The following is an 18,318-nucleotide window of genomic DNA, read 5'->3' on the forward strand; positions in this document are numbered from 1 at the left end:
GCGGCAATTGATCGTTATGCTCCAGTTTCTGGTACCAGCAATCTCTGGTTCTTAAGGGGCTGAAATTGGTCATATGTATTGTTCGGACATGAAGCAAGATGTCAGGCAGTCATGGTCTAATGGGTGCGTGGTGGTGAGGGCAAGCGATATTGGGACAAGTGACGAAACCCCAGCGCTATTCCCCTTAGTGTGTAAATGCAGGGCTGTGGAGTCGGTACAAAAATCTTCCGACTCCAACTCCGACTCCTCAGTTTATGAAACCACGACTCCGACTCCAACTCCGACTCCGGGTAACCAAAATGGCCCCGACTCCTTGACTCCTACTCCTTAGTCTAATATTTAACAGGGCTGTGGATTTTGTACAAAAATCACCCGACTCCGACTCCCGACTCCTCAGTTTATGAAACCACGATTCCGACTCCAACTCCGGGTGCCCAAAATTGCCCTGACTCCGACTCCAACTCCGACTCCGGGTGCCCAAAATTGCCCTGACTCCGACTCCTCGACTCCGACTCCAACTCCGACTCCACAGCCCTGTGTAAATGTGCACCCCGCTGCTCCATTAGCACTATACATGGCGCTGGTGTATAACACATGGCATGTGAAATTGATCGCCCAGTTTCAATCAGATAGAGATTTGTCTCTTGGTCGAATGTGCCCATCATTGCTAGATGTATGGCCACCTTTAGGCCTCGTTCACATCTAAAATCGTAATCGCAAACGCAAGCGTTTAGAGACTTTGTGCTGCGTTTTTTTCTCCCTTCCGGCGCTCCACTGCGCGCTGCGATTTTGGTAAAAGCGCTTTTCTAGTGTGGTTTTTAAATTCACTCCCTGTCGCAAGTCAGGAGGTGAACTCTTTGACGCGGAAAATAATAAATACAATGTATTTATTCTTAAAAACATGAATGCAATCGCTGCATAAAGCGATTTTGTGAGCGTGTGCGTTTTTCCTATACCTTCTATCGAGGCAAAATCGCCTCAAAAATGATACAGGCTTTGCTGAGCGGATCGGAAACGAACCTCTCAGATGTGAACTCTCTCATGGGGATTAATTGCACAAGCATTTTTAGGGCGATTTTGAAAAACGCCTGCGCTTGCAAAAAAAGTCAACAACGCCCTTAGTGTGAACGAGCCCTAAGACTTATTAGTATGGTAGGAATTAGATACTGAGCTCCTACCACAGACAAAATAGCTACTTGATGTATATAAGACATTATAATTGTATTCAGATCAATGGACAATCTGATAATTTTGGAAGTGAATAGGATGTACAAGTCCTGGCTCTTTAACAATCATAAAAAACAAACAAATAAGGCATGTAAACCGGAGATAAACCTGCAGCATTGTAATCTCACTGCTGCTGATTAGTGAATGGAAAAACAGCATAAAGTTTTAAAAGGTTAAAGTTTATCTGGTAATTACTTTTTTCCAGTCAGTCAGCAATCTCCAGCCATAAGACAGCAATCAGCCATCTAGGAAAATGAGCATGAGGTACCCGGTAACCTATAATTCATTCATAATTCCAACCTATTCTCACTTAAGGAGGGGGGACGGGACTCTTCTCAGATTTCGTGCCAAGATTCCTCGTCCTCCGTCCGCATGTCAGGCTGGGGGGAGCGGGCTGCGCAGAGATCTGCAGGGCTGGGGACAGAGGTGAAAGGAATCAAGGTGAGTTTTTTTAGCCATAAAAAGTGGCAGAAGAGGCGTGGCCTGCGCTGTGCAGTGGGCGGGCGCACGCTGCGCTGTATATAGACTGCAGGGCTCAGCTTCGCAACTTCAAGTCAATCAGGCGTTCAGCACCGAGGACAGCGGCAGCCGCAGCACTGTGACCATGGCAGAGACTCACCTCCAAGGAGTGGAAATTTCAGCCTCTCAGTTTCTGGAGATCTGGCGTCATTACGACACCGACGGTGAATATCTTGATTTACCTCTAAAACACTAAATCCCATTCAGTGTAACCCTTTCACTGCCGGAGAGATGCAATGCCCTGGCATGGAAAAGGTTAAAGCAATTTTTTTTCCTCTCTCCTTTCTTTTTGCTTATATTTTTTTAACACACCTCTCACTTTTTCTCATTCTTTTATTCAACTTTGATTCTGTGATGTGTAAAATTACGCAGTCCAGCTTCAGCCACTGGATTCTTTTTTTTTTTTCTTTTTTCTCTTTTTTTTCTTTTCTTCTTTTTTTTGCATTATTGTTTGGTGCCAATATTATCAGCGGAGATGATCTCATGTTGTGTTCTTGTTTGCAGGGAATGGTTTCATTGAAGGGAAAGAATTACAGAACTTTATTCAGGAGCTTCAGCAAGCTCGCAAGAAAGCAGGACTGGTATGTTGGTGCTTGACTTTTATCTCTTCTTCTCTGCAGTGGAGACTTTGCATCATGTCACTGGTGGTTACTGATCATTTTAGACAACTGCCTCTTCTTCTATCTACAGTCTTGGTGTGTTAGTAATAGTTTAGTCACTCCTTCCCCCCCCCCCCCCCCCCCCCAGGGGAGAAGATTCAGTCATGTCTTTTGTCACCCTCGATAGCAGTTTGCATTTAACTCCAAAATCGATTTCAACTGCAGCGTCTAATTAAAGTATCAAATGTCGGTGAAATCTGTCCCCCAGGGTCCGAAGTGGCAGCCAGTACTGTGGATGTGATAGCGATCCACATCATGTCCTCCCATTCTGGTTTCAGATTCTAAAGGATGGGTTTTTGGAAAGCCTTAATCCCTATTTGGGACAGACATTTTTATTATAATAGCACCTTATTATGAACGTGACAATTAGAGAGCATCCTAAGAGGACTTACAAGCCTTTCTGACTTTCTCTACTTTGCTGGTGACCTTAATGATGTCACCTTGTAAGATCTCTGTTTGAGCTCCTCCATAAGTAGTTAATTAGACTGCAGCGACAGCTGAGTAAAGTTACAGCATGCACATGCAGGTCTAGTAGCCCGAGTGAAAGGGGATCATGTGAATTATTGTGCATTTGTCAATTATTAGGCAATAATAATAAAACATAATAATAATAAAAAGATATTGGCCAAATTGGACACGGGATGTTTAGCGAATCAGTCATTAAACTGTCACTGACAAATAACCCATATATTTAGTGGTGTAACTGAGGAGCTTGGGGCCCCAGTGTGAGTTTTACATGGGGCCCCTAGCACAGTATTGATATGGAGCCCTAAAACCAACCAAGGACAGCTGCAGTGTCAGAGAGGTGTAATCAGAGGAAGGAAACGGTTTGTTAAGGGTTACCACTATGCAATGCACATATAGGGGGGTTCATTACCAGCATAGCACCAATGCAAAGCCAATGCGGGAGAGCCCCTAGCGGGCACCTCTAGTCCAGGGACCCCAGTGCGATCACAACCTCTACATCCCTACACAATTGCATCCATTTAATAACACAGAGACCTGATTTAGTAATGCATCTCGAGGGAACTCCAAGTATCTCAAGTAGGGACACCACGGCACATAGTGAATCAGCACTGTACGGATTACGCAATGTCAGCTTTTAAGTGGCTAGGATTTGCCTGCCTCACCTGCATCATATCAGATCATCATCAGGGTTGCTAAACACTTTGTGAGTGGAGAGGTTTGCAGCCGGAACAGCAGTAACTGTGTTTATTTTAAAAAGTCAGTTCTTGATGAGGGTGCCTGCATGACACTGCAGTCAGTTACACAACTGTTCACCTTTCGGCTTCCACCACTATGCTAAAGGGAGCCCCCATTGGCACTCCTATTGGCGTCACTTCCGCATCCCCTGAATGGAGGAGATGGGCGGATGTGGGCGGAATGTGGGCATGCGAGAATCTGCAGCATGCTGCAGATTCTTTGATCGCTCCGCACCGCTCCGGATAACCAGCAAGCAATGGAAACTGTTCGATTGCCGTGCTTTGGTTACAGTTTGGCCGCGGTGCATTCCGTGTAGTGGAAACGTGCCCTTAGTGTGGGAAGCAGGAAATTTGGGCGCATGAGGCAGGTGGACAAAAAGGGCGCTGCCATTCACTCCCATAATAAATATCGTTTAATGGGCGCCCAACAGGAAAAAAGGGCGCCGGAGAAAAATAACGTTTTAAAAGCGGCGCCCGGAGACTTTTAATGTTTTATAACTGCTTCTCATGATTACCCATTATTTAAAGGGACTCCGAGCTCAGAAAAAAAAGGAAAGTTGTACTCACCAGGGGCTTTTTCCAGCCCAGTGCTGGTCGGGAGGTCCCACGCCGGCGTCCTGGCTCGCGCATGCGCAGTACTTTCACGCCGGCCGCCGTGATGACGCGAGGCGGCCGGCGTGTGACGTAATCCGCGTCATATGCGGAAGAAGCAGCCCGACACTCAGGAGAGTGTCGCCCGGGCTGCGGCCTGCCAGCCATTCCGGAGCGGGGAGAAGGAGAGGAGCCAGGACGCCGGCGTGGGACCTCCCGACCAGCACTGGGCTGGAAAAAGCTCCTGGTGAATACAACTTTCCTTTTTTTTCTGAGCTCGGAGTCCCTTTAATGATTTATAATTTTTTAAACATTATTTTTAAACGAAAAACAGTACAATATGTTTTAAAACATTACTTTTAAACGAAAAACCGTACAATTTTTTTTTTAACATTTTTAAACGAAAAACCGCACCATATTTTTTTAAAAACGTTATTAATGCTTATCACTGGGGGGTCTTAGGTTTAGGCACCACCAGGGGGGTCTTAGGTTTAGGCACCAACAGGGGGGTCTTAGGTTTAGGCACCAACAGGGGGGTCTTAGGTTTAGGCACCACCAGGGGGGTCTTAGGTTTAGGCACCAACAGGGGGGTCTTAGGTTTAGGCACCAACAGGGGGGTCTTAGGTTTAGGCACCAACAGGGGGGGTCTTAGGTTTAGGCACCACCAGGGGGGTCTTAGGTTTAGGCACCAACAGGGGGGTCTTAGGTTTAGGCACCACCAGGGGGGTCTTAGGTTTAGGCACCAACAGGGGGGTCTTAGGTTTAGGCACCAACAGGGGGGTCTTAGGTTTAGGCACCACCAGGGGGGTCTTAGGTTTAGGCACCAACAGGGGGGTTTTAGGATTAGGCACCAACAGGGGGGTCTTAGGTTTAGGCACCAACAGGGGGGTCTAGGGGTTAGGGATAGGTACAGGGAGGGTTCTGTGTGAGAGTAGGGTTAGGTATAGCGTTAGTAAAATTCTTATTAATGTTTTATAAAACGTTATTATAAATTTCACTTTTTAAACAGGGAAGATTAACGTTTTTTTAAAATTGCCGATTTCATACACATTATTTAATGATTTATAACTTTATAAAACATTATTTTGAAACGAAATATAGCACAAATTTTTTTTAAACGTTATTCATGATTATCGTTTAAAACCCTGCACCCTTTTTTCCCGGCGCCCTTTTTTAACGTACGCCTTAGTGTGTACCAGACAAGGGGTTGATTCGCTAAAGAAAATAGCACGAGTAGCCTCATGTTACTCGCGCTATTTCCACAGCGTGCCTTAAAGAGAAACCGTAACTGAACTTTATCCCAATCAGTAGCTGATACCCCCTTTTACATGAGAAATCTATTCCTTTTCACAAACGGATCATCAGGGTTCTCTGTATGGCTGATATTGTGGTGAAACCCCTCCCACAGTGTGATGTCAGGACCATGGTCCTGACAGTTTCCTGTCTGTGAACCTCATTGCATTGTGGGAAATAACAGTTGTTTACAGCTGGGTCCGACTGCCAAAAAAGCAAGCAGCATATCCTTCCAGTGACATCACCTGCCTACAGTAAAAATGTCACCATGTGATAAATGTCAGAATGTAAATCAGGGAGAGAAAATATTTTACAATGGGCAAACACTGACTAAATCATTGATACGTAATTATTGTAAAAATGAAGCACTTTTCTTATTACATTATTTTCAATGGAGTTCCTCTTTAAATGTAATAAGCTGCACGCTACACGAGCTACTGGCCGTATAGTGCGCGTAATCACAGGAGTGCACGCTATGCTGCCGGTAGAGCAGCATAGCGAGTGCTAGTAACTTACGCTGCCTCCCTGCAAATGAGGAGCACTCCTCTCCCCTTAAAGAGAACCCGAGGTGTGTTTAAAGAATGTTATCTGCATACAGAGGCTGGATCTGCCTATACAGCCCAGCCTCTGTTGCTATCCCAAACCCCACTAAGGTCTTCCTGCACTCAGCCTCACAACACGGCTGTGATTTATGAGGGATTGCAGTGTTTACATCTGGAGTGTCAGTCTCAGCTGCTCCCCCGCCTCCTGCATAGCTCCAGTCCATGCCCCCGTCCCTTCCCTCCAATCAGCAGGGAGAGAAGGGATGCAGGCGGGGACTGGAGTTCTGCAGGAGGCGGGGAGAGCAGCAGACTGACACTATAGAGATAAACACAGCCAGCTCTGACAAGCTGTGTGTCAGCAGCATGGCTGTGATGTATGAGGGATTGCAGAGTGCAGGGGGACCTTAGAGGGGTTTGGGATAGCAACAGGGGCTGGGCTGTATAGGCAGATCCAGCCTCTGTATGCAGATAATATTCTTCAAACCCACCTCGGGTTCTCTTTCAGGTCCAATCACTGGAAATAGCGCTAGTAACAGTAGGTTAGTTGCACTATTTTCTTTAGTGAATCAACCCCAACTGCAATCTGTTATCACATCATGGCAGAAATTAAAAATGGACACCAGTTTTGCAGGATTACTTATGATATTACTGGAGATGCTCGGGAATCTCTGGAGATGTGTTAGTAAATCAGGACCAATGACTGTGTAGAACAGGCAGACTGCAATGACGTCCTCAGGCCACATTAGCAGTGGTGCGCTGCAGTGCGGCATAAAGGCCGCTTTGTAACATTGCTTTGCACACTGCAATGCACCACATATGCAGCATTTACAGTGTTGCGGTAAAACAGGTTGCGGTATGGTAATGCACTGCATGCAGTGTGTTACCGCTTAAAGAGACTCTGAAGTCTCCTAAAAACGAGGTTTTAACTTTAAAAACCTCTTTAACCTAATTGCCCCTCCTAAAACGTCACATCCCTGTGGCTGACAATGCCATAAATCACCCCTAATTCCCCTCGGCAAAATCTACGACTTTCTTGGTCGTGGATTTTTCTGCCCAGGGAGGCAGAGCTTTCAGTTTCAGCTCTGCCTCCATGCACGTCAATCAGCGCGTATCTCCACCTCTACCCCGCCCCTCTCAGGGGAAGACTGAAAGGTGGCGGGGAGAGGCGGCGATCCGCGCTGATAGACGCGTGTAGAGGCAGAGCTGCAGCTGAAAGCTCTGCCTCAATGCGGAAGGAGCCCCTCGATGTCCGCCCGGTAATTTGGCATTGTCAGCCACGGGGATGCAGCGTTTTAGGAGGGGCAATTAGGTTAAAGAAGTTTTTAAAGTAAAAACCTTGTTTTTAGGAGACTTCAGAGTATCTTTGACGCATACGTTAACAGGTACAGTAAAGCATACTTTTCATTGACTGTATGCGATGCAAGGCAGCCGTAACGAGCGGCACAACTTTTTTGTTCCACTGCCTTCCATTCCTGTTATACAGGGAACAGAGTGTAATGTCCCACTGTAAACGTGGCTTATATGTGTTTAGATACAAAGCAAGCTACAGCCTTATGGTGCCCATAGACTTTTCCTATTAGATTCCCTGCTGATTCGATATATCCACAAGGAATCGATTCCACCAAAATAATCGATTGATCAACTTCCGGACGATTTTGGCCAAACATCGATCAAATGTATTTTGCCTATAAAGGGCAACACTAGAAAACAGCTGTGCCCTTTTGCGCACGCACGCACACACACACACGCACGCACACACACACACACACACACACCTACAGCACAAAATATTCTGCACAGTCTTTGTGCCTTGTTTGTACCTTAGGGGTTGATTCACTAACGTAACTAAGTAACGGCCGATGGTTACAATAACCGCACGGTAATGATGTATCACTACCACAATACTTCACTAGTGCGGCAACTACTATGTTGATTAATATATATCACTACTGCATAGCTATTGTAAGCATTGGTCGTTGATTAGTTACGCCCGCTACGCTGCCACTAGCGCGTGTAGTATGCCCAGCAGGGACATTAAGTCGCGCTAGTTTATTAGCGCTCGGAAGGGGACATCATTTGCGCTGTTCCAGCATGGTAGGATTAGTGAATAAACAGTCTCTTTGTCCTACTCATAGCTGTTACTACACTAACCTCACAGTATACACCAAGATCAGATTATTTCCGGCTGGTTGCAGTCAGTTTCCTAGTTCTGTTATTGGTTGCAAGCCCAGGGCATGAGAAAGATGGCCTAGGCTGCTGTGTTGCTGAGGAAACGATGGAATCAGGAATAGGAAGTTTCATGGGAGCTTCTGGAGTAGCTGTATAAGCAGTAAGTAATAAGATGCTCTTAGGGTATGGTTAGTGTAGTACAGCGTTCGCAGAGTAAGGGAACGGGGGTTTCTACAGTGGGCCCATTCACATCAATGCATTGGGTCTGAGGTGCATCAAGTTCCGTCATAATATTGTAAGTCGAGCTGTGCGCAACCAGCCAACTATGTCCAAGACAGCGCGTCTGTGTTACAAATGAATGGTGACAAGGTACGTTACGACGCGCGCTGGAAGACCAACGCTTGGGTTACCTAATTTGGAAGACTTTTGAATCTGTAAGGATGCGCATGCTCAGCTCGAGTCATAACTATGGAACCTGATGCACCGTGGACGCAGCACGCAGATATGAATGCATCGACTGTGGGACCATTATAGCGTGTTACTGTGCAATTATAACTTATGTTAAAATGCCCCATAATGTGCATAGTGTGAACGTACCGTAAAAAGCTCTCTGTGAGAGTTGCTAGCTTTGTTAAGCCTGCAACATACTTTCAATTATGATTGGCCAATCAATGACCAATTTTAACAGCTCCATGTGGTATGAGAGTTTACCTACAAAATTTGCTCATCGTATTCAATATCTCTTGACCTTCATTTTACATGGAGGTGGTAAAATTGGTCAGTGATTGGCCAATCATAATTGAAAGTGTGTACCACGCTTTAATGAAAGGCTAAATGATTGAAGCTTGGAACACACCTTCAATTTTGATTGGCCAATGATCGGCCCATTTTACCACCTCCAAGTAGCATGAGGGCCAACAGATTTTGAATACTATGAACATATTGCACAGAAAAACTCTTACACGGAGGTGATAAAATTGGTCAGTTATTGGCCAATTAAAATTGGACATGTGTACCAGGCTTTTACAGTGCCCTATAGCAACCATATAAAAACATCCTTTATTAGACTATTGTCTATTGCTTTCACTTCTTTAACACCTGAGCTGTTATTGGTTGCTGTATACAGTAGTATAATGCAGTCTCACACACACTGCAGCACTTTTATTGCATTACAAACGATTGTGTTAAGCATTACTGGTGTACTTGTATCTCAGCTGAATGGAAATAGGAAAAGGAAATCTCTAAAAAAAATGTTTTTATATATACAGATCAGTTTAAACATCCATGCTATGCATGCAATTCATAGAGTGTAATTTTTGGACTAAAAGACTCTCTTTTTCTCCCCCAAAAGTGGGGGGAAAAGTCACTGCGTCTTACAGTCCAAATGCAGGGAACGCATATTGTGAACACCTTCCAATACAAACCTCCAACCTGCCGCAATGTGGAGGGCTCCCTGTACTGCACCCATGCAGAGGAGGACACAGGGGGAAATGTGAAGGACACAGGGGGGCACAAAGGGCATAGAGGGGGAAACAAGGAGGACAGAAGAGGACACAGGAGGACACAGGAGGGACAGAGAAGGACACAGGGAGACACAGGAGGACACAAGAGGGACAGAGAAGGACACAGGGAGACACAGGAGGACACAAGAGGGACAGAGAAGGACACATGGGGACACAAGAGGTGCAAGGGGGCATGAAGTACAAACAGGGCATAATCCACAAGATGCCCCTTCACCATGGATGCAGCAGGTTTAGTATATATTTTTCCCCTGGTATTTGTCCTCTAAACCTAGTTGCATCTTGTGGTCTTATAGTCCGAAAAATACGGTAAATAAAACACTGTGTTCACAGAAAAGGTAAAAAAAAAACCCAACATAGCTGCCTGATCGATCTTTCGATTGATTTCCATCCAAAATCAGTTGAAAGGATTAATCGGGCATGGCAGAAAACTTTAATAACAAGAGCTCAATCAGGTGCACTGCAGTAACAGCATTCAACTTCCCAAAGACTGACGGACCTCATTGGTGCCCCCTCCTCCTAAGTGTATGCGTGTCTCCCCTCCCCCCCATGCCAGTGTGCAGTGTTGAAGGCTCACCTGTGATGCCGGCTTGAATCCTGGCCTCCTCTGGTGTCTGGCATCACAGCGAGCGCCTGTACTATGTGACACTGGCGCATGCAGCAATGTCATGGTGCATGTAGCAATGTTACTGCATGCGCCGGTCTCACCTGGTACAGGCAATTGTGGTGACGCTGGACACTGGAGTAGGCTAGGATTCAAACTAGCGGACATATACACTGGAGGAAGGAAGGGCAGCAGTGGCGCTAGGATGATTTCCAATAGATTTCATGCTGAAATCTATTGGAAATCGGTGTGCAGTGTGTGGGCAGGCAATAGATCCCTCTCTGATAAGATTTGATCAATCAGAGAGGGATCTATCTAATGGTCGATCTATTGGCTGATTGAGTGGTGTATGGCCACCTGAAAGAGGAACTGTAACCAAGGATTGACTTTCATCCGTATCAATAGCTGATACCTTCTTTCCCATGAGAAATCTTTACCTTTTCTCGAATAGATTATCGAGGGTGGTCTGTTTGGCTGAAATTGTGGTGAAATCCCTCCCACAGTGTGACATCAGGACCATGGCCCTGACATTTTCAGTCTGTGAACCACGTTGCATTGTGGGAAATAACATCTGTTTCCAACTTCCAAGCATACAATATCTCCTTTGCAGAATATTAGTTTACTGAGAGTTCTATGTACAGATCACCTGGCAGAACTAAAGATGTCGCCACCAGTGATAGATTTCAGAATGTAAATCAGAAAGAGGAAAGGTTTTACAATGGCCAAACACTGAGTAAGTAATTTATAAATTAATATTGTAGAAAAATAGGCAATTACATTAATTACGTTATTTTCACTACAGTTCCTCTTTAAGTTATCATGCCTGCATAATCTTCAGCCAGCAAGTGTAACCTCTTTATGCTGCAAAGCCTATGTCAGGAATCAGTACTGATTACCAGCTGACATTCCTAATCCTGTAAAGTAACCCCAGCTGTGATCTCTGGCAGCTCTACTATCTCCATGATTTCCTCCTCAGCGCTCACACAACCTTGTATTACCCCCAATACACTTTAGCTTTGTGCCCTGATTTTTTTTTTTATTTGGATGTCAAAGTTATGTTCAAGCACATGTCATTGTGAAATTATCTGTGGATGTTTGCAGTGTTGGACTGGGAGCTTGAAAAGTTGAGGAAATCCATTTGCTGGCCAAGCAGCAGTAATCAGGTGTTGCTGCTCTCAAAGTGAAGACTTGCTGCAGATTCCTATTGGAAGTGATAACACAGGGTTACTGCTGCTTGGCCTGCAGGTGGATTTCCTTAGTTTTTCCACCTCCCAGTCCGACACTGGATGGTTGTAAAATGTTTCAAAATGTCTGCAAAGTCTTCCTGTATTTAGGAGCCGATGTTACAAGTCTCCTCCTCATTGACACCCCCCAGTCTCTCTCTGATCCCCTGACGCCCCAGCTTGTTCGTATGGTAGACTTTAACCTGTCGCACTTTACCATATGTTGTTATGTCATGTTGTTTTTGCACTATGTGGTTGTTACCTGCACTATGCTGTTGTTATTTGCACTACTTGCGCTATGTTAACTGCTGTGTGTACCACAAACAATTCAGGATGCGGTGTCTTTCAAACTTGGTAAATAAAACTGATTCTGGTTCTGTATTTCTGCTGTGGAGCGTTCACCGAGGGAGCCATTAAAATCTTAGCAGCATCATCCCCTAGGCAACATAGGCAGGTGCCTGGGGCTAGTGGGTGCCAAGAGGCCCACCTGCCACCTTCTCTGACCTCTCTCCACTTCAACTTACCAAAAGGACCACAAGGGGCCCCAAATCTACTACCTTGCCTAGGGCCAAATTACATCTTAATTCATCTCTGATTAAAATGCTTTGGGTTTGGGAAGTGTTACACTGGGGCCCATATAGATGGCACTCACTACGATCCTCAATGACAAGAGATCCTCTCACTAGTCCAGAATTTCGTAGCTGAATTTTTTTTTATCTCTAAGGCCCGGTTCACATTTGCGCTGAAGTGGCAGACAAATCCGTGAAAACGGATCTGATCACCGGTCGATCGGATATGTTTTCACTCCATTGCCACTCTGTTTCTGTTCCGCAGCTTCCGTTCTGTTTCCACACATTCCCTCCCACCACAAAGTGTATTTGTCTATTTAGAACAGTTCATTTCTTCACCAGTGTGAAGAAATGTTCCTTTTTCTCGTTGCTCCCAATGCAGGGCTTCCGTTTCCGTTCCGCTGGGCTCAGTGGTCCGGAAAAATTGGTGCAGCAGGTAACTTGCAGTCCGTTCAGCGGATTGTGTGGAACGAATCCGTTTGAACGGATGGATGTTAACGGATCCATAGGGTAACATTGGACCTATTCCCATCCATTCAGATCTGTTCCCTTCCGATCCGGGAACGTACCGTTTTTTAACTCTAATGTCATTTGGGCCTTAGGCAGAGGACACACTTGTCTTTCAGTTTTCTGCATGTGTTTTTCTGCATACATTTTCTGCACACCATGTATGTTTCTATGCAGAAAAACATTTTTTTCTTTCACAGTGGCTAATGTAATTGCTAGAGAAAACTGACAAAATGTGCAGAATGATCATGCAGAACGTCAGGTTTTTTTTCTACGTGTGAAAAACGCATTAAGTGTGAGCTAGCCCATTGGTTAACATGGGTTTTTCTGTGCAGAAAACGCGTACGAAAATAGACAAGTGTGTTCCCTGCCTCAGATATGTAAACTATAGATCTATAGATTCAATGCCATCTTCTCACACACATCCGCGGTATCAAGTGACACAAGTGGAGGACTTTTCCTGTCCCGATGGAGTGATACAATTTGTTCCCTATTTGCAGATTGCTTTGTCCCAGCGACGCTTAGAAGTCCATTATGTTATCATCCGTGACCTGTAAATCCGCTGCCTCTGTCTTTCCTGCTCTGGTCAGGTCACTCCTTGCCTGCTGTGATCTACTAATCTCTCAGTCAGTGTGTCCTTTCCTCATTTACCTCCTTCTCTCCTCCTCACCCACCTTCTCTCTCACTGTCCCTCGCTTCAGGTCCTAATGTCTTTTGTCTCTCTTAAATTATTATTTTCATCTCTACCTCCTCTTCCCCATCTCCTTCTCCCTTCCTTTTTTTTAAAGAACCACTACAGTGAAAAAAGAAAGTAGTATCTGAAAGAACTGACAGGTTTTGGACTAGTCCATCTGCTCATGGGCGATTCTCAGGGTTTTCAAAAGCATTTCCTGAATCCTGAATTGTAATTATCTCTCTGTGTTTTTTTCCCCTCTCCCCCTCTTCTTTTATTATAACCCCCTTCTCTCACTCACTTTGTTCCTCTTATTCCATCTCTTCTTCTTCCCTATCCTGTTCTTTGTCACTCTCCTTGTGTCACTCACTCTGTTCCTCTTATTCCACCTTTCTTTCTCTAGCCAGTTCCCTCTTTCCTTTCCATACTGCTAGCGCTGACTCTCTTCCTTTCCCTATCAATCTCTTGCTTCCTCTGTCTCTTTCTTTTTCTCTCTCCTGTCACTCCACCCTCCTCCTCATTTTTTCCTCACTGCCTTTCATTTTATTCCTTCCTCCTATTCTCTCCCTCCCTTTCCCTTTCGCTGGCTCTGACTTCCTCATATTCTCTCTCTCTCTCTCTCTCTCCCTCTCTCTCTCTTACCCTCCTGCTAGTTCTGACTTCCTCTTATTCTCTCTCTCTCTTTCCCTCTCGCTAGCTCAGACTTCCTCTTATTCTCTCTATCTTTCACTCTCCTTCTTTATCCCTTTCCCCCTTGCTAGCTCGGACTTCCTCTTATTCTCTCTCTCTCTCTCTCTCTCTCTCTCTCTCTCTCTCTCTCTCTTTCTTTCCTTCTTGCTAGCTCAGACTTCCTCTTATTCTCTCTATCTTTCACTCTCTCTCTTTCTCCCTTTCCCTCTTGCTAGCTCTGACTTCATCCTATTCTCTCTCTCTTTTTCTCTCTCCCTGTCTCTCTTGCTAGCTCTTACTTCCTCTCTCTCTCTCTCTCTCTCTCTCTCTCTCTCTCCCTCTCTCCCTTTCTCTCTTGCTAGCTCTGACTTCCTCACCCCCCCCCCCCCCTTTCCCTCTTGCTAGCTGACTTCCTCTTATTCTCTCTCTTGCTCTCTCTCTCTTTCCCCCTTGCTAGCTCTGACTTCCTTCTATTCTCTCTCTCTCTTGCTAGGTCTGACTTCCTTTTTTGCTCTCCCTCTCTCTTGCCAGCTCGATCTTCCTCTTATTCTTTCTCTCTCTTTCCCTCTTGCTAGCTCGGACTTCCTCTTATTCGCTTTTTCTCTCTTTCCCTAGCTCTGGCTTCCTCTTATACGCTCTCTCTCTCTTTCCCTAGCTCTGACTTCTTCTTATTCGCTCTCTCTCTCTCTTTCCCTAGCTCTGACTTCTTCTTATTCGCTCTCTCTCTCTCTTTCCCTAGCTCTGGCTTCCTCTTATACGCTCTCTCTCTCTTTCCCTAGCTCTGGCTTCCTCTTATACGCTCTCTTTCTCTTTCCCTAGCTCTGACTTCTTCTTATTCGCTCTCTCTCTCTCTTTTCCTAGCTCTGGCTTCCTCTTATTCGCTCTCTCTCTCTTTCCCTAGCTCTGGCTTCCTCTTATACGCTCTCTCTCTCTTTCCCTAGCTCTGACTTCTTCTTATTCGCTCTCTCTCTCTCTTTCCCTAGCTCTGGCTTCTTCTTATACGCTCTCTCTCTCTTTCCCTAGCTCTGACTTCTTCTTATTCTCTCTCTCTCTCTCTTTCCCTAGCTCAGACTTCCTCTTATTCGCTCTCTCTCTCTTTCCCTCTTGCCAGCTCTTCCTTCCATTTATCTTCTCTCGCTCTCTGATTGTTCAGTCCCATGCAGAATACATTGATAGTTTAGGCTTATTTCATTCCCTGTAAGCATCTACCATCATTTGAGCCGTTGTCTCCCCTGATCACTTGTATCCTCCTGGATGATTGAGGAGGGTAATAATTGCTATTACTTATGCTGGAGACTGGAATCTTCTAAGTTCCTCATTTAGATAACTGAACATAGTGTTTAACCTCAGAGCGCAGAGCTCAGGAAATGATTACTGCAGTCCAGAGAAAACAGGTGACTCTGATTATATCTGCAAAATATGCCATAACCAGCGTGTCTCAAGTTGTATCAAAACTTCATTAACATTCTAGGATTTCAATCATTTGCACTTTTCATCAGATATAACGAGATCATTTCAATCCAAAAAGATGCTCATTGGAATGTATTGTAGTGCAGCACAGCCTGGCGTGATTATAATAATTATTAAACAATAGTCTCTTTTTAATCTGCATTTTGCATTCTGGGAGATGAGACTTTTTCTAAATTGTACTGCTGCGGTACTATATAACTATAACAGTGCTACTGCATTATATAAAACGTACCAAAGGTATATTGCTCGTAAAGAGGACCTGTAGTGAAAATAGCGTCATTAATAAAATAGCTTATTTTGTTACAATATTAATTTATAGATTATTTAGTCAGTGTTTCTCCATTGTAAAATCTTTTCTTACCTTCTTGATTTACATTCCGAAATGTATCACTGGTGATGACCACTTTAGTCCTGTCAGGTGCAGCTCTGCGGAGTGTTTGTTTACTAAGCGTTCCAAAACCAGTGCTAATAATACCTGGTCTCCCAGAATGCTGGTTTCCCAGAATGGGAGGAGAATTCCACATAGCTAAACAGCCTAGGCTAAGCATCACTGGGAGGACGGGGCTACATGCCAATATACAGCAATATATAGATATAGGAAGTGTTTCTGATGCTGAATTACTGTAAAAGTGGGTATCCTGAATAATTTACTACAGTCTATTATCTGTGACTACAGAGCCTCCTTAAAGCAAATCTGAAGCAATGCTGAAAAAAAAAGTTAGATACTCACCTATGTAGAGGGAAGACTCTGGATCTCAGAGAGTCCTTCTGGTCCTCTTTCTTTCCATGCATTGGGTCCACCGCTGTCTCTGTTGAACTTCTGCACCTTTGGAACTCCTCAGCAAGATTCGGAAGCACTCGCCTCCTTCAGTGCTTCTACAGACGTGTGCATCCATACTGCATATGCGCAAGACTGGACTCACGTGTGCCGTATGGACCTGTTCGTCTTCAGAAGTACTCTAGGGTGCAAGAACATTCAAAGCCTTTACAAGAAGTTCCGAAGGTGTATTCGTCCAGTTGGTAAAATAACTTCAGATGGGGGATGGTGGTGGAATGAGGGCAGGAAGAGAGGACCAGGAAGGTTCTATGGATGTTACATAAGTGATGGACCTGTTGACCGTGCCACCGAGGTGAGAGTGTTCCAAGAGCATGGAGCCTAGGTGACCATGGGTCTTCATCAGAGCGCCCCACAAGGAATGATGAAACTTTGCTGCCTAGAGCCCACCAGGTCGCATTCAAGGTAACCCAAATAGTGGCTAAGAGAACAGGCAACACCACAATGTGGAGAGGTAAGTAGAATTAATCAGAATCCAGTAGACAGGCCAGGTCCAGAGGCAGGCTGATAGCTTCAGAATGATAAACAAGCTGGAATTGGGGCAAGAACTGGAGTTTTAGAGTATGTATTCAGGCCAGGGTCGGGGCAGGCAGCAGACAGTAAAACCACAACTAGCCGGGATCAAAACCAGGGAGGGAAGATCAAGGACAGTCCAAAGTCCAAGCTGGATCACAACGAGGAATCAGATCAGAAAAGGCCATGCACAGCACAAAGTCAGGCATTTCCACTTAAAGGACCTCTGTCGGGAAAATCTTAAAATTTAAAATATATGTAAACGTATACAATTAAGAAGCAGTGCTGCTCGGATACCCCTTTTCAAAATCCGGATCCGATTCGGATCCGGATACCCCGCTATCCGATCCGGGTCGGATATCCGAATTCAAAATTTTCCGATCCGAATCCGATTCGGATATCCGACCCTAGTATCCGATCGGATTCGGATATCCGTGTTTAATCCCGGAAGTGGCCTTTAAATTGCTTTAAAAAGGTTTTTTAGGGTATATGAGGCATGTAGCATCATAATTTTGAAAATGGAAACACTGATGATGTGGGGAGTGGACTTAAAATCCCCCCCCCCCTAAAAAAATGGCTGTCAATCAACATCAGAGTGGTATCAGGAAGCAGTCGTACTGACGCAGTTGGGGCCTCCCCACAACTCGGACAGCAGACACCTCCAAAAAAAATTACACAGCTATTGTGTTTACATAGTTGACCATGGCACTGTTGTAGGTACCACGGCACAGTAAAAAATTAGGAGAGGTTCCAGGAAGCGGTCGGTCGTACTGCCGCAGTTGGGGCCCCACAACTCGGACAGCACAGACACCTCCAAAAAAATTACACAGCTATTGTGTTTACATAGTTGACCATGGCACTGTTGTAGGTACCACGGCACAGTAAAAAATTAGGAGAGGTTCCAGGAAGCGGTCGGTCGTACTGCCGCAGTTGGGGCCCCACAACTCGGACAGCACAGACACCTCCAAAAAAATTACACAGCTATTGTGTTTACATAGTTGACCATGGCACTGTTGTAGGTACCACGGCACAGTAAAAAATTAGGAGAGGTTCCAGGAAGCGGTCGGTCGTACTGCCACAGTTGGGGCCCCACAACTCGGACAGCACAGACACCTCCAAAAAAATTACACAGCTATTGTGTTTACATAGTTGACCATGGCACTGTTGTAGGTACCACGGCACAGTAAAAAATTAGGAGAGGTTCCAGGAAGCGGTCGTACTGACGCAGTTGGGGCCTCCCCACAACTCGCACAGCACAGACACCTCCAAAAAAATTACACAGCTATTGTGTTTACATAGTTGACCATGGCAGGTACCACGGCACAGTTCAAAAAATAAGAACCTGGCTTCATGAAGATGGAGTCAGGAGGTTGTGGTGGTAAAGGGTGGTTAAGCAGCAAGCAGGCATAGTGATAACCACTCAGCCACTTCATTTCCCCCTCTTGCCAACAACAGGGGCCAGGAACTCACCAATTGCCCAAGCCTCGTTCATCTTTAAAAAAGTCAGTCTGTCCACAGACTGGCCTGACAGAC

The 18,318-nt window shown here is 45.2% G+C and overlaps 1 protein-coding gene across 1 annotated transcript in view; it reads left to right on the forward strand.

Annotated features, from left to right (window-relative positions):
- The first annotated feature begins 1,766 nt into the window (after window positions 1-1,766).
- CALB1 (calbindin 1) overlaps window positions 1,767-18,318 on the forward strand; it is a 90,096-nt gene continuing 73,544 nt past the window's right edge. Inside the window, exons 1-2 of the mRNA XM_068237606.1 lie at window positions 1,767-1,910; window positions 2,251-2,327. Of these exons, the coding sequence (XP_068093707.1) occupies window positions 1,832-1,910; window positions 2,251-2,327 (156 nt within the window). The 5' untranslated portion in view covers window positions 1,767-1,831. The remainder of the gene's footprint in view (window positions 1,911-2,250; window positions 2,328-18,318) is intronic.

Source organism: Hyperolius riggenbachi, chromosome 5, assembly GCF_040937935.1.
Source record: "Hyperolius riggenbachi isolate aHypRig1 chromosome 5, aHypRig1.pri, whole genome shotgun sequence".
NCBI lineage: Eukaryota > Metazoa > Chordata > Amphibia > Anura > Hyperoliidae > Hyperolius > Hyperolius riggenbachi.